The sequence below is a fragment of the Dermacentor albipictus genome, chromosome 5, assembly GCF_038994185.2.
Source record: "Dermacentor albipictus isolate Rhodes 1998 colony chromosome 5, USDA_Dalb.pri_finalv2, whole genome shotgun sequence".
NCBI lineage: Eukaryota > Metazoa > Arthropoda > Arachnida > Ixodida > Ixodidae > Dermacentor > Dermacentor albipictus.
In genome coordinates, this window is record NC_091825.1 from 152,606,927 (window position 1) to 152,621,877 (window position 14,951).

Below are 14,951 nucleotides of genomic sequence, written 5' to 3' on the forward strand. Positions count from 1 at the left end.
TGCTTAGTTTCCAGTAAATGCGGTACCTTCTGTATGACTGGCCCTCTTGACGGCAACTGTTAGCTACGGCTGCGACAGAAGCTTTTAGCGAGAACGTAACAGAGCTTGAAAGTCACGCGTGTCGTTTTAAGAAGCTGAGCAAACTCACCAGTATGCATCCAGTTTTCTTTCTTTCTTTCTTTCTTTCTTTCTTTCTTTCTTTCTTTCTTTCTTTCTTTCTTTCTTTCTTTCTTTCTTTCTTTCTTTCTTTCTTTCTTTCTTTCTTTCTTTCTTTCTTTCTTTCTTTCTTTCTTTCTTTCTACGTGTCCTTCCTGCTACTGCAGACAAATAAAAACGACAGTAAGAACCTACAGCCCCGCTTTCAAGATCAGTGATCGGATCGCCTTAATATGCTTCCAAGGGCTACTGCCTTTTTCAAACGAACGATGCGAAACATGAGAGCTCGTTTGCTGCTCCAGCGGAGGAACCAGAGTATCGTGAAGTCGCCCTCGTTACATTGTTCCACTCCGCACTGCATTGCTTTTTCACTTCGTTTGTTCAGCGCCCTTTGCGGGCGTTCTACGAAGCGCTAAGGGCTTCAAGATGGCGGAGTTCCTTTCGACACTTTCTTCTTTTATCTGCACCAGGTTAGTCTATTCTAAGTTACTAAGTTAATCGACGACTAAGTTAATTGTCCGTCAGGCATATAACATGGAAGGAACCTTCGTGAAAATCATAACGTTGCTGAGGATTCTTACATTTTCTCCGCAGTCGAACAGGCGCGGAAATGGCTCCCGCTATTGTGCGCTTCGTTCTTGCAAGCAGTCGCGCTCAGCCAGTCTCAGAAGGGACGAGTGTGCCCTCGTATGTAAGAAGTTACTGCAATTGATGGAGCGTAAAACTGCATAATTTATTTTAATTTGTCTGATTAAAATCAAATAAATATCGTGCGACAGATGATGAAATGTGAGTAACAATGCTGAGTCCTCTGCAAAACAAAGCTCATGAATCGGTCAGTGTTTCGTCAACAGAACAGGAAGCATTCCTGTAATCGGGCCCATGAATAGTGGCTCACAAAAAGGGTGATAACAAGGACGGCCAAATTCAAACCAAGCGCACAAAGCGCCGTCTATAAAAGCAATTTCCTTAAAGGAAAGACCTGAACAGCGTAGCGCTTGATTTCCTTTTCTGCGCTTCTTGTGCCGTACTTTCTACGCGCTTGATTAAAAGCTTCAGTTCACAATCAGTATTTGTGTCGTCTGTCGCTTACTGTGTCCTTCGTTTTTTTTTCCTTTTCCGTTTTTTTTGGCAATTTAAATGTCACGTTACACAAAACCTTGGGCTTCGTGTCAGCCATGGGAACTCCGTTCTGCGTGCAACTGATTGGTCGCCTGTGGCGTAAGCGCGAAGCAATCCATTAGCGACAATGGACGTTGCATGCACAGAAAGACTTCAGGCTGGTATGTGTGCTACCGCTCCACCTATACACCGTGATCGGAAAACCGAGAGTGGTGCTTAGCTAATGCATTCTATAAGATAGATCCTCCACTGTAACAAGAACTACTTAGAAAGAAAGCGGCGCAAAAACCCGCGCTGTTTCCCGTTTTAAACACCATGTACCACTCGCCCATCAGCAAACTCGATAAATTTGTCTGAGCATTAACTCTCCAGCTTGCGTTATGTGCTTCGTGTGTATGTACGTGCGTGCATTTCTCTCCTCCTCTCCCTTTTTGTAGGCTTGATTTCTTTCACAGCTTTCCTTTCCATTTTCTTGCCTTCCCTTAACCTTTGAAACCCTTGGGAACCCTTACCGTTGGGGATGAATGGCAGCAAGTGATCGACTACTTTAGCCGAGAAGATGCAAGAGAAGGGTCAGGAAGGTGATGTCCAATACCCTTACAAGGGAACAACAATTCATACTTGGCAGAATCTCTGCAATAGTCCGTTTATCTAGGTCAATTACTTGCACAGAACGCTGATTATGAGCAGGAAGTTTGCAGAATAATAAAAATGGGTTGGAGCGCGTGCAGCAGGCATTACCAAATCACGAACGGCAGCTTACCACTGTCATTGAAAAGTGTGCAATAATTGCATTTTGCCGGTGCTGACATATGGTGCAGAAACTTTTAGGGTAAAGAAGCTCGAGGACAAGTTAAAGACTGCGCAAAGAGGGATTGAACGAAAAATGTTAGGCGCAACATTAATAGACAGGGAGAGAGCAGTGTGGATCAGAGAGCAAACAAGAATAGTCGATATTATAGTTGACATTACCAGAAAAAAGAAATGGAGCTGGGCAGGCCACGTAACGCGTACGGCAGATAACCAGTGGACCAATAGAGTTACACAAATGGTACCAAGGGAAGGGAAGCGCAGTCGAAGAAGGCAGTGAATTAGGTGGTGTGACGAAATTAGGAAATTGGCAGGCATGAGATGGGGTCAGCTAACGCAAGACGGGTAATTGGAGATCGCTGGGAGAGGCATTTGTCCTACAATGAACATAAAAATAGGTTGATGAGGATGAGGATCCTAGCCCACAGCGCAAGTTAGCAAACCGGATATTTGCTTTCTGGTTAAGCTCCCTGCCTTTCGCACCTTATCATTCCCCTCTCTCTCCCACGTGCACACAGGAACTGTATGAACGTATATTCCTTTGGACACCTAATTCATCGCACTATACATTTGGTATATGCTCCGTTCCATACATAGCAGTCAGCGCTGTGGAAGCTACGCGAGAAGTTCGGTCAAGAAAAGTTATCACTTCGCGCGTTTCGTCTATGCTTCGCTGCGCGCCAACAGCGTTCGCTGGCGCGAGCATGCACGTTAGGCTTCTCGCGATGGGTTGCAAATAGAGAACCCGAAAAGAACAATAACATAAAAATGATCTAAAACAACGCAGTAGCAGCCGTATGCCACAGTATGTTCGTTTCTAACGATTAAAACTTGTTTCATTCAATACTGAGCTTATATAAAGAGCGGTTGCGCACAATGCGGTAAAAAAAAAAAAACCATCGAACTATATCCAAGTGCGAACGAACCCACTGCAAGAAGTCACTCTAGCCTCCACAGCGTTGACAGCTATGTTTGGAATGGAGTATGCACCTCACATTTGGCTGTAGTGGGAACGGTGATGTATTTGCTGCGGAGTCCTGTAACGGACTACTGAAGGATTGGGGGCGCAAAGCTACGGAAGAACATCAGGAAATGCTGACAGCTTACGGTACTAATCTATACTGTGTGGGCAGCCTTTTCTTTGTTTGATAATTTTGTCGGCCACATGCTGAACAAGTGCTAAAGCCCAATGCAGCATATAGCAAAAAAATAACACGCAAGTTCGGGCCGTACTTGAAGCCTCTACGTTTCATGAGGTATTCGCCGTGGCTCAGTGCACTGCTCGCATTGCTGCCGAGCACGAGTTCGCGAGTTGGGGTGTGAAACAGAAAAAAAAAATGCTCCCGTACTTAGATTTAGGTGCACATTAAAGAACCCCAGGTGGTCAAAATTAATTCGGAGGCCTCCACGGCGTCTCTAATAGCCACAGTATTAGCTTGGTACGTCAAACCATATAGCCTCCTATATAGGAGGATTTATTGTTAAACCTTATAAATCAAATAATAAATGTCCCGCATTTTGTGTGTATCATCTCGATGATTCGCGTGATCGTCATTATTGGAGCCGCATTGTTGTCACTGAATGGCGGAGCCTCGTCTTTGTTAGAAACTACGGACTCGACATCTTCAGTCGCAGATTTTATTTTAGTACGCATGCAAGCCAGTGACGTTCGTGATTAACGTTTCTCTTTTTTTTTTCTCTGACCGCACTAAGCACCCTGTAATGAGAAATTCCCGAGGGTGATATTGACTGCAACACGTCTGATTTATCACAACGGCTGACAAGGTCGCGTTGTTGGACTTTAACCTTTCGATAGGCGATGGTGCCATGACTGTTTTCACAGGCGCGCACACTTCGCGAGTCGGAAACGATTTTGGAATTCATAAGTGCGCTGTCAGGGCCCAGAAATGCAATCACGTCTGTGTTCAGAGCGTAGCGCATGAAATGCCTTTCTTTGAACAGACGCTTCTTTGCCGCCTTTGTTATTTTTTGATTGCCGATTTTTTTATCGCCATTGTCCTTAGGAGTCTCTGTGCGACGCGGCTTATCAATTATCCGTACGTCACAACCTTTGTCAGCAGTCGAACATAAAGAGGCCCATAATGTACGTAGCTTCTCTTTCTCTTCGAGTTACGGAAAAATTGAATGTTTGCGCAGGAAATTGTGACCCGGCGTTGGCGAAGAATGAAGCTTTTTCGTGTTCGTTCGAAAGATTGAGTAACTGTAATTGGTGCAAAAACAAAATGTTCGGTGGGCAGCCGGCAAGTGTTACCGTGCTGGGTGCCACGCGCCTTAAACGAAATCTTGGGCTCCTATAGGTTAGAGGCGCGCGCCCTTCAGACATGCCTATCGTGAGCCGCTGCAGTCATAGAGTTTCCTCCAAAATTTATTTAGGGAACGCTGGTTGCTAGTATCTACGGGAGTGGCAAGTATGTGGCGGCTCAACCAGCAAAGAGAGAGAGGCGAGGATGGCAAACTAAACGCACGTCCGATTTCTACCCTGCACTGGGGAAGAGGGAGTACAGACACGAAAAGAGAAGAAAGCACTATGGTCGCGCACACAGCTGGAGGGGCGCGCTGAGTGGTGTAATTGCTGGAAAATTTGTAAAGATTAAGCTTAGTAATTTTATAACTATTGTATAAACTATTAACATGTATAATCGCATGAGCATCTTTGTATGTAAATCATGTAAAATGCGTTTCACTTCTTTTTATAACTACCCCCGTGCCAACGTGTGTGTGTGCTCAGGTCCTCTCAAGCTGTTTGGTCAGAGTTTTGCCTGATTTTTCTCAACATTGTTGAAAACAAATGCAATTCAATTCAATTCGAACTAACGCCACATGAAACGTCTGAAACCATAAGCACGAAGATTAGACGTATCCATGTACTACCCAGCATTCTGATTGTAGTTGCACGATCACAGCGCCAAAGTTCAGACTAGCCATTTTTCTTGGAAACTCTACATCGTGGGACAGTATGAATCTAGCTATGTTGCACGCGACTCGCCTACGCTCTCTACCGCTTGGCTACGCCATGGCTGATGCGAAGCAAGTGAAATGAATAATAATAATAATAATAATAATAATAATAATAATAATAATAATAATAATAATAATAATAATAATAATAATAATAATAATAATGCTTTATTGATGACTTGAGAATCATACAATGAAAGAATCGGGCCTGCCAAAGCCGCAGTGGGCTTGAACGGCAGTGCCTGGCAGGCAGCGACAGAGCCATCAGTAACACGTTAGTAGTTTGTAGACAACAGTGAGAAAATAACACACACACACATGGCAGGCTTCTGATCACGCATTAATGTGTCTAAGAGCCTTTCTGGGACCATATTTTGCCTTCATATTTTGTATGCTTTGGGGAGGTAAATTAAAATTGCTGGGACATAATAGTTACGGAGTCTTCGACCATATCTCGTCTTACAGCGGGGTGTAATATAAGGATTTTCTGGTCTCAGGCAACGAACAGGCACATAAGAAATTTTATACTGGCTTATCCAAAAATGCTTTAAAATAACAGTTTCTAGGAGCAAAGAATTGAAATCAGGTAAAGACAAAGTTTTGAACACATCAGATTTGGGGGAGACATCATAAGCAACATGCTTCAGATTGCTACGAAGGATGGAGTTGACCCGGTTTACCAAATGTTGAGCACCATGACCATATGTAGATATCCCATACCGGATTACACTGTAGCATAAGGCATGTACTACAAGCTTTCCGACAGACAATGGCATGTAAAATTTAATATTGTACAAAACACAAGGCACTGCGGGAAGTTTTTGACATATATATGCGAAATGAGAGTTCCAGGATAAATCACTGTAAAAAAAAACACTAAGGTATTTAATTGAGCAAGCGTATTGCACGGTGTCACACGAACAGGGATTGCAATGTGATGTGTGCAGATATAAAATCGTGTGCGGTACTACCGCACGCACACACACACAAATACAAATAAACTGCTCGTTGTTTCTGTATTCGTTATGCAACTATCCATGCACTCGCGATTAATTACTGCATTCTATATTTCATAGCTTTCTTCAAGAGCTTGTTTCATTGGCCAGATGTGCACATTGTACCAAGTGTCTTGTCGCTACAATCTTCGTTCGTCGATTTGAGGGCGCTGATACCAGGCGTGTACTTCTCTCTCTCTCTCTCTCTATTTATGTATATATATATATATATATATATATATATATATATATATATATATATATATATATATATATATATATATATATATATATATATATATATATATATGTATATGGGGGGGGGGTCATCTTTCAGCCTTATTTTTTTGTGTCATTTCTGTATGTGAATTAAACAATGAAATGTTCTGGGAAATGCGCTTACGAAAGTTTGCAACGTTTTAATGTCACCATGTAATTTAATCAACAAGGTTAGCTCCAATCACCAACTTACTCCTGGATGGCAACCCACTTACAGCCGCACTCATCACGTGAAATTAACATTGCACCCACTACAGTACCTGTCCTGCAGGACCTGTCGACGTGTGTTTGTTTTTCGTGTGCGTTTCTTGTTCATGCTGCATTAAGCGCGAGCGTCACGACACAGTATACTTGCATAAAGCAACGCGTGTGTAAATTCCTAAACATAAAGCAATTTAAATACAACGCTTGGACACTAGATAGAACCGTAACGTGAAAAAGAGCCAAGAAATAAATTTTGAGCGTGAGAAGTCTGGTCTTGGCGGGTGATACAAATTTATAGCATGTGCAGTTAACTCAGTTGAAAATATGACAGGATGCGTTGCCCCCCTCTGGGCTTAGCCTGTACTCTGGGCGTCTGTACAGCCCCGTCTGGTAGTGCACTACGAGACATTTCCCGGCAAAAAGAAAGGTAAGCGAAACTCCGGAAGCAAAGTGACAGCGCAGCAGCGACTTGTCTCCGAGCTTCTCCGAGAAGTGTCGACGTAATGAAACCTCCGTGTCCATTTATTGCGTTGAATGTGCTCTTATTTCGCGAGCGCCGTGTGCTCGTGTGCTTCTTTTCTTTATTTCGTCATTTGATGCCTGTTTTCGGCACACCGTTTCTGGTCACGTCGGTGCAATTGCTTTAGCGCGGCCGATGGACCAGCGTATAAACGTTGTAACGGTCTTGTCTGGGGTCACTGCGGGCGCATTCCTCCTAGTGGCTACTCTTGGTCGGCATTCTGTTCTCCTGTCGCCAGTGGAAGGCTGAGATATTTGTACGGTGGACGTCCTAAATGTGACCACTCGTCTCTGGAGCTTTCCGGGTTTTCTCGTCGGCCATTTCGTTGTCGAGTGTCGCGCGAGAGCCCAGACACGAGCGTCCTTCGCTGCCGCGCTCCAAGAAATAACAAACAAACAAAGATCTCTTCTCTGCGATTCTACAAGGGCACATAATATATTCGCGTACAATACCGGTGCTGCTATAAGGCATGCACGAAAAAGAGGTAAAGAGTGTTTGAAGAGTTCAATTGTTGCCCGGAAAGAAAGGGGACGTCAAATTAAGCTCGCCGTACGTTCTGACCTTCACAGTAGCCATCCGCGCTAAGGCCAAAGTTTCGACAACAGAATGCGGAGGATCGCTTTCACGAGGCCGAGGGAAAAAAGAAATAGATTAGGCTAACACCAAGAATGTGGCCGAGATAACGGCGGGCAGCTGCGAACGAGAAGGAAGGCAGGCAGGCGAGCGCCGCGCGGAAACGATTTGAGCCCCGAAGAGACGGACGATCGCCGCTGCAGCCGCGCCACGTCCGAAATTCCAAGGCCGCGCCGAGGGTGTGGGTCGGGTGCAGGTGTGTTTTACCGAGTCCAATCTGGGCTCTGACATACATTACGCTCGCCTGAGCGAAAGCAAACCCGCCCGGAAGGGGGCGCCCCCGGCCGGGAGGAGGAAAAGGGTGGTGGCCGCGATGCGGGATTCTCTCTCCTGCGTCGTCCCTGAACCGTGCGCGCGAATACGCGGGCGTTTCCTGTGCTGGAAGCACGGAGGGTTCGCCACCGCAGTCTCGGTGCGCGGCTGCACGATGCCTTACTTCGTCTTTTTTTTTTCTTTTTTGCTCTTGATGTAGCTTCTCGCCTCATTTTTCTTATTGTCGAGTTGTGTTTTGTTTTCGCAATGACAGCGGTATCGCGCCACAATTTCCTAGCGCCTTCTGTTTATTCCTTTTGAATTTTACTCCGTAAGGCGCATCTTTGCTCAGTCTTCTCGCTTCAGCTCACAATTATTCAAAAAAGCAATCTTTCCGTTCCTTCTTTATTTAATGTGTGGGAAGGCTTATGTTCGCAACATGGATGGTGCCGGCTACTCCTTTTCTCATAGCACACGTTATAACGTGGCGCGGCTCATACTAGGGTATGATGATGATGCTGATGATGATGATGATGATAATAATAATAATAATAATAATAATAATAATAATAATAAATTTCCCGCTTAAGTGCACACATAATGTGTTCATGACATTTCAAGATGTGTTCCACTAGTGCCATTTTTTGTGAAGTCAATGTTCGTTGTGTTTGTATCATTTTATTGTGTACTTATATTGCGTTCATGTTGTTCTGTGACTTGTGACATCCTACTTTTCCCCAACTAACTAAACATGGAACATCTGGTGCGATAAGTATCCTCATTGGTGCACGTCGATAAAATGAAGAGTTCAAACAAGCACCTTCTGCAACAGAACATAGTTCACGCACAAAATCCCCCTTTCCATAGAAACAGGCATGAAGAAAAATTTAGTTTTTTTCGGTGTTGATCTTTGACCTATATACTAAGAAATATTGCCACCGTATACACCGGGCGCTCAAACTATCAGTGTCGACAGCAGCGCCAGATCACGTAGCCCAGCGAACGGAGGAGTCGTGCATTGTAGGAACGTTCGCGAAGTGTTCAGCTAGGGACAAACGTTTACGGTATTCTGCTGCCGTACGTGCGGGGTGACCATGTTTAAGTCTTACGGAAAAAAAAAGCCTGTTCTGCACAACACATTCTTAATCCTTCAGCTGAATTATTCAGAGAGGCGGACTTTGCTTGCACGAGAAATCGAAACACATGTGGAAATAATGAAAAAATAATCACTAGTTAACTTCCTAATTAATCACTTTACGGCACATATTGCAATTTACAAACTGTAGCTGATTAGTATGCGAAGCGTATTCATTTAAAGTGGATACGTCTTGCAAGCTCACCGGCTACAATACGTCTTGCAATATGTTCGCTACATCTCCTCGTGTGCACAATCTGCACACGAGGAGGGCTTGCAAGACTCCATTCCATTCTCAAGAAGAGACGCTGCAACGAAAATTCGTGTGCTTGCAAATGAAGCCATCAAAACTTTATGGAACACACCCAGCTTAAAGCATACACGTCTACACCGACTGGACCCATCCCTTCGACTTCGACCCCCACCTGGACTCTCTCGACTCGAAACAGCAGTACTTTGCCGACTATGGCTTGGTGTCGCCTATACAAGATCCTTCGCCTTCCGAGTCGGTATGGATGACAGCGCGGCTTGCAGACACTGCGGCGGCGAAGAGACTATCGAACACGTGCTTTGCCACTGTCCTCGATACAGCGCGCACCGGCTGTCACTAGCGACCGCGTTGGCGCGCCTTGACGACAGGCCACTTTCAGAACAGTCAGTTTTGGAATGCCGACGTGAACTTTCGTCGCAGCAAAAGTCGGTCAAGGCTCTGTTGACTTTTCTACGTGACAGTGGCCTATTAGAAAGACTCTAATGACCCCATTTCGTCCCTTCTCATATTTTTTTTTCTCATGCTTTCATTTTTGTCACGCATCTTCTTTCCGTCTTTATTTCCCCTTTCCCTTCCCCTAGTGCAGGGTAGCAAACCGGACGTTTTAAGTCTGGTTAACCTCCCTACCTTCCTTTCATTTGCATCTCTCTCTCTCTCGCAATATGTGCCATAGAGTAATTAGGAAGTTAATTAGTTAATTTCTGCTGATTAGTTAAATATCTGTTTGGACTTCTCGTGCTAGTAATGTACGCCTCTTCGGATAATCTAGCTTCAGGAGAAATATTATGCCGCCTACCACAGCCGATATTTTTTTTTAAATCAGTAATACTTAAAGGGGCCCTGAACCACCCCTCGGGCTTGGTGAAAGAACACGGTCGGTAAACATCTCAGCCAAATTTTGCAGTCGTGTGCGTCACATGGTTCTCACAAGCGGAGCGTGAAGTCACCTTTCTCTCAAACACCCTCTTTCCAAACAGAAGCCTGCTCCTTACTCTTTTTTGGACTCTTTATTTCGTAATATAGCAGCTTCCCATAGGCGGCTGCTATTGGTTAATAACTAACGTCAATCAAAAAAGGATGTTTGGATCCGTGCGCTTCTTCCTACTGTTACTGTATATAACCTACCTGCATTTCGCATCGCATATGTATATAAATATGATGACACAGTTTATTAAGCTGAAGCAAGCGAAAATCTGCTTTCGAATTCCGATTATAATTACGTATACTTTCAGAAGAAGTCGCCTATCGTCTGCCAGCGCTCGGCCGATGCCACCGGCTTGTCGGTGTCGTAGCCGTCGGGTACCGCTGATTCCGACTAGCTTTGAACACTCAACCCGCCACGAACCACGCGAAACTGGAGGTCGGACCACACGCACGCCAGCTACGTAGCGCAGATACCGCGGCCGCGGCGAGGTGCTGCGACGAGTCCACGGGCTATACTGTGGCTCGACGAGGACAACCGCTTTTGGCGCGTCGCAGGCGCCACAATCCGAAACGGTGGCATCTACTGCGCTCCACAGCAGAGCGTTTTGGGCACACTCCGCTCCACCGTAGCCTTTTCGGTGCAAATCATTGAAGAAGAAGCGGAAGCGTCGCGAGCGGTACGTTTGATTGCCACTAACTCCGCTTCTGCGCAACGCATTGAAAAACTTAGAACTGAACCAACTAGCCCTCATCAAGATCTTACCATTGAAAAACGTTTTGCGGCAAAGTATTTCTGAAATAGTCTAATTCAACTTTAAATGCATTTCTCGGCTTCTGTGAAAAGTGGTTCAGGGACCCTTAAAAATGGTCACCCGGTTTTGGGAGCGAGGACTTAACGGAGTCTCCATCAGTCGGAAGCGCCTCGCTTGCGCAGTATAAGGGATGACGCGGTGCGATTTTCATACGTTCGGCTGTTGGCGCTCAATAGAAACAGCACACGTGAGCCCTCCTGTACATTTATGTAAGTACTCTCGAAACGAGGGAAGTTTTTTGCTGTCGAAATTATGATTTTGGGCTAGCAGAAAGCACAGAATGGTTTACAGACTCTTTACCGAATACTACACAGTGTACGCCCACTGTGCGTGGTCGCCGATATGGAGTCCCCGAACCAGCTTCTTGAGTGAAAGGTCGGCATTCGTAGAGAGCAAGATATGTAAAATATGTTTTTTGTAGTGGGTTGTCTGTATAACCAAATGGAGCATATATAAAGAAGGAAGCCTCAGTGCAGCGATCGCATGGGTTCCCAGTGACGGACTGCGCCTCTGCATGCATGTCCGCTCACAATGTTGCGCTTCGTGCCACGAGCTTTAGGCCGCAGCATATGAGAATTTGACAGTACAAGCAACCATTGTTGCGTGGACTACCAGAGCTGTTCAGAAATAATTTCCGGATAACTAGCTACTTGGACGCCTACGTCGACTTGCGATGTGCCGTCGCGATGATTCAATCTTTTCTTTTCTAAATTCTTGCACGTTTAAATATAATTATTTCTGCACTTGCATCGCACTGTATGTTTATCGGTCTTCTGAGTGAGCAATTTCTAGCTGCTTCTTTCTTCTAATCCAGTGCGTCCATTGTTTGGCGCTAACACAAACGTGAGCATATGCAGTGCTTTTTTTTTTATCAGCCTGTTACCGTTTCCTTTACATTCCACTGAACTTGCCAGTATCTAGCATCAACATGCTCATACATCAAAGCTTCATGATATTAGCCGGGCAGCGCGCGCAGCGAGCGTCTGAGTGCGCGCTTTCATTCAGCATGCATAGCAGCCCCGACGCTTTAAATGAAATCGTCCTCGTGGAAGAGCTTGCTGCACAACCGAGTTGTAGCCAATGGGTGTTTGCCGATTCTAAATTTCGCGATCCAAGCTTCACGCAGCTTCTTAATTGTCCTGCGGGTACGTCTGAATGCTGACACCGGCCTTCGTTGTGTACGTCCGGCACTGCGGCACCGAGCACTAGCTTACCATGTTGGACGCCTTCGAAGGCAGCCACTAGCTATTATAGTGCTTTCAAATGTTGTTAAACATACACTCGAAGCGGGAAAACTTCCCAACTTAATGAGCACCGCAGCGCAGGTGGGACTTTCGTTTTCATCTCGCTTCGGCACTTCCGAAGCAGCCGACGCGGCCGCTGTATCCACGCGATCTGTCATATGACGTCACGCCGACGGCGGCTGCAGCGTTTCCAGTGGTGGAGCTCGCCCACAATAGTACACCCGTGAAAACCGTATGCATTGGAACACTGCCGTAAACCTGGCAAGACTTCGCTTATAAAGTTTAAGCATCCCATAAAACGGGCGCGGGTCTGGTGCTGTTCAGAGTGTCGTCTCATCTGCAGCACTTATAGCCTTGTAGCGCGTGGAAACTGCCGACACGCTATCTGGTCAATGTCCGATGACTATTTCAATAAGATGCAGTACACCAACAGTAAGGATGGGCCACTAAGTATTGAACGAGTGACCCCTATATAGAGCTTCTCATTGTGTCGGTTTGCCTGACACCGAAACCTTGACTGTCGTAATCTCTCTTCTTGCAGGATCCGAAAAGACCGGCAGTTCAAACCTGCGAAGCGGCATTCACTGGCAAGGTACGCGTGTTCGCAGCGGCTCTTTTGCTGTTGTGCTTCAGTGATTTAATTGCGGCTGCCTGTGTAGGTTATTCGCTGATTACGATTGTCGTCCATTTCACTTTGACATATATTAAATTGCTTACCACTCTATCTATAACAATAACATTCAAACGAATGTTAGTCTAGGCAGCAACAGCAGCTTAATGCCGAGCCCACATATGACAAAGGACATAGAATTAAACTTGTAATTGTCCTCTTTCTTATAGTGTACGTAATTGGGCTCATCAGGATTATAGTGATAACGATGCGCTGTTATTTGCAAATGAGTGGCTGATTAGTTGCTGCTTCGGAGATTGCCCGTGTCAGTTTTCTGATATGCCAATTGCTTTGAAAGCAGGATGTACCTTCGTGGACAAAGGAAACTCTAACAAGAAGTCACTAAGTAGAAGATCCTTCGCGAGATCATGTCGCAGAGCTGCCACTTATTCTTTCAGGGAAGATATTATGGGTCTTACACTAAGCACACAAACCGAACTCGCGTCTCATTACACAAATTGGCGAGAGCGGGAGCATTTGTCCAGGATAGTAACTTTTTTTTTCTTTTGTGTGCTGAGTGCTTTCATAAAGCGATCAGTTGTCAAGTTTGCGCTCAAAACCGACAGCGACGATAGTAATGTACAAAAGATTGGTGTTGAAGCCTAGGCGAATGGTAGCTTCAGACACGCCAGTGTAAGTCAACACGCGCCTAAAAGCGTGAAGCTATTTCATTATCATATACAAACACGCTGGTTTCACATTTCGTACGTTTTACCTTACTCATGGAATGAAAGCGAAAAATTGTCCGTCATATTTATCTAAATTATCCATAAACTAGTCCTTTATTACGTCTGAGAGCGTTGTGTCGTTGACTTTCTTTCCATCTTGCTCTGATGATAATGCCGCAAATTAAATCCTTGGCCCTGAGTTCCTTTCGTAATGTTGTTGAACAAGGCTTAATTGTAGCTAGGGGGGAAACGATTCAAAGTCCCCAAGTGGCTTCCTTTGTGGTGGGCTTCTGAAAGCACGCGTTCAGACAGAGCTCATATTTCGAAAGTCGGCTTTCGCGCTCGGGGCGGTTAAATCCCTGCTTTATAAATAGAAGGAGGAGCGGGGGAGAGAGAGAAATGAACGCCATTGTCTGATTTCCTCTCCCCTCTCTTTGGAGCGATTCTTCGTGTCATTAGGATATTCCCTTTAGAGAAAGGTTTTGCTGTCGCAAGCTTCTCATTACTGTGTTTAAATGCGTGTGAAATGTCCATGTTTCCTGTCTGTACGAACTGTCTACCGATTTGAAACATCACTTGTACATGAAGGCATAAGACGCATTCTTGCGACAAGGATTCTGGATTCTAAACTCAAGGATTCTGGATTCTAAACTCTAAAGTAACGAAATGACACGTTTGGAAGAGGGCAAAAAATTGTGTGTGTGTGTGCGTGCGCGCGCGTGTGTGTGTGTGTGTGTGTGTGTGTGTGTGCGTGTGCGTGTGCGTGTGCGTGTGTGTGTGTGTGTGTGTGTGTGTGTGTGTGTGTGTGTGTGTGTGTGTGTGTGTGTGTGTGTGTGTGTGTGTGTGTAGGTGCTGGTGCCGAACAGTCGTCTCGTCTGTATTATGAGTAAAGTTGATCTCGTCGCATCTCAAAATTTTATCATTTTTAGTCGATATGTAATATTTTGGGATCGCTCGACGCGATACAGCGTAGACCAAACCGTATACGAAAGCCACAGCTATTTGACCAGAACGTCGTTCCCCTATGTTTGCTAGAAGAATGCATATTGTGTGGTCATTACGAAGTGTGCGGATAATATACCTACGCTGGGGACATATAGCTATAGTTGCACATTCAGACAAAGATATTCATACTTTTCAGTTATCTGACAGCTGCTCGGACCAAAACGCGGACATTAGGATTTCATTCGGCTCAATTTCTTTATCCTAAATAAAATTCTTTCAAATCTCTGTTTTCACTTTAACGATACTTCTCGTTTACGACGTCTGCATCTCGC

The 14,951-nt window shown here is 45.1% G+C and overlaps 1 protein-coding gene across 5 annotated transcripts in view; it reads left to right on the forward strand.

Moving 5' to 3' along the window:
* Positions 1-14,951, forward strand: part of LOC135902392 (uncharacterized) — a 553,623-nt gene that overhangs the window by 423,974 nt on the left and 114,698 nt on the right. For 4 of the 5 annotated variants that reach the window (XM_070539206.1, XM_070539201.1, XM_070539204.1 and 1 more), the window contains one exon: positions 12,878-12,928. The exons of the other annotated variant lie outside the window; for it this stretch is intronic. In XM_070539206.1, coding sequence (XP_070395307.1) covers positions 12,878-12,928 — 51 coding nt within the window. The remainder of the gene's footprint in view (positions 1-12,877; positions 12,929-14,951) is intronic. 5 annotated transcript variants of the gene reach the window in all.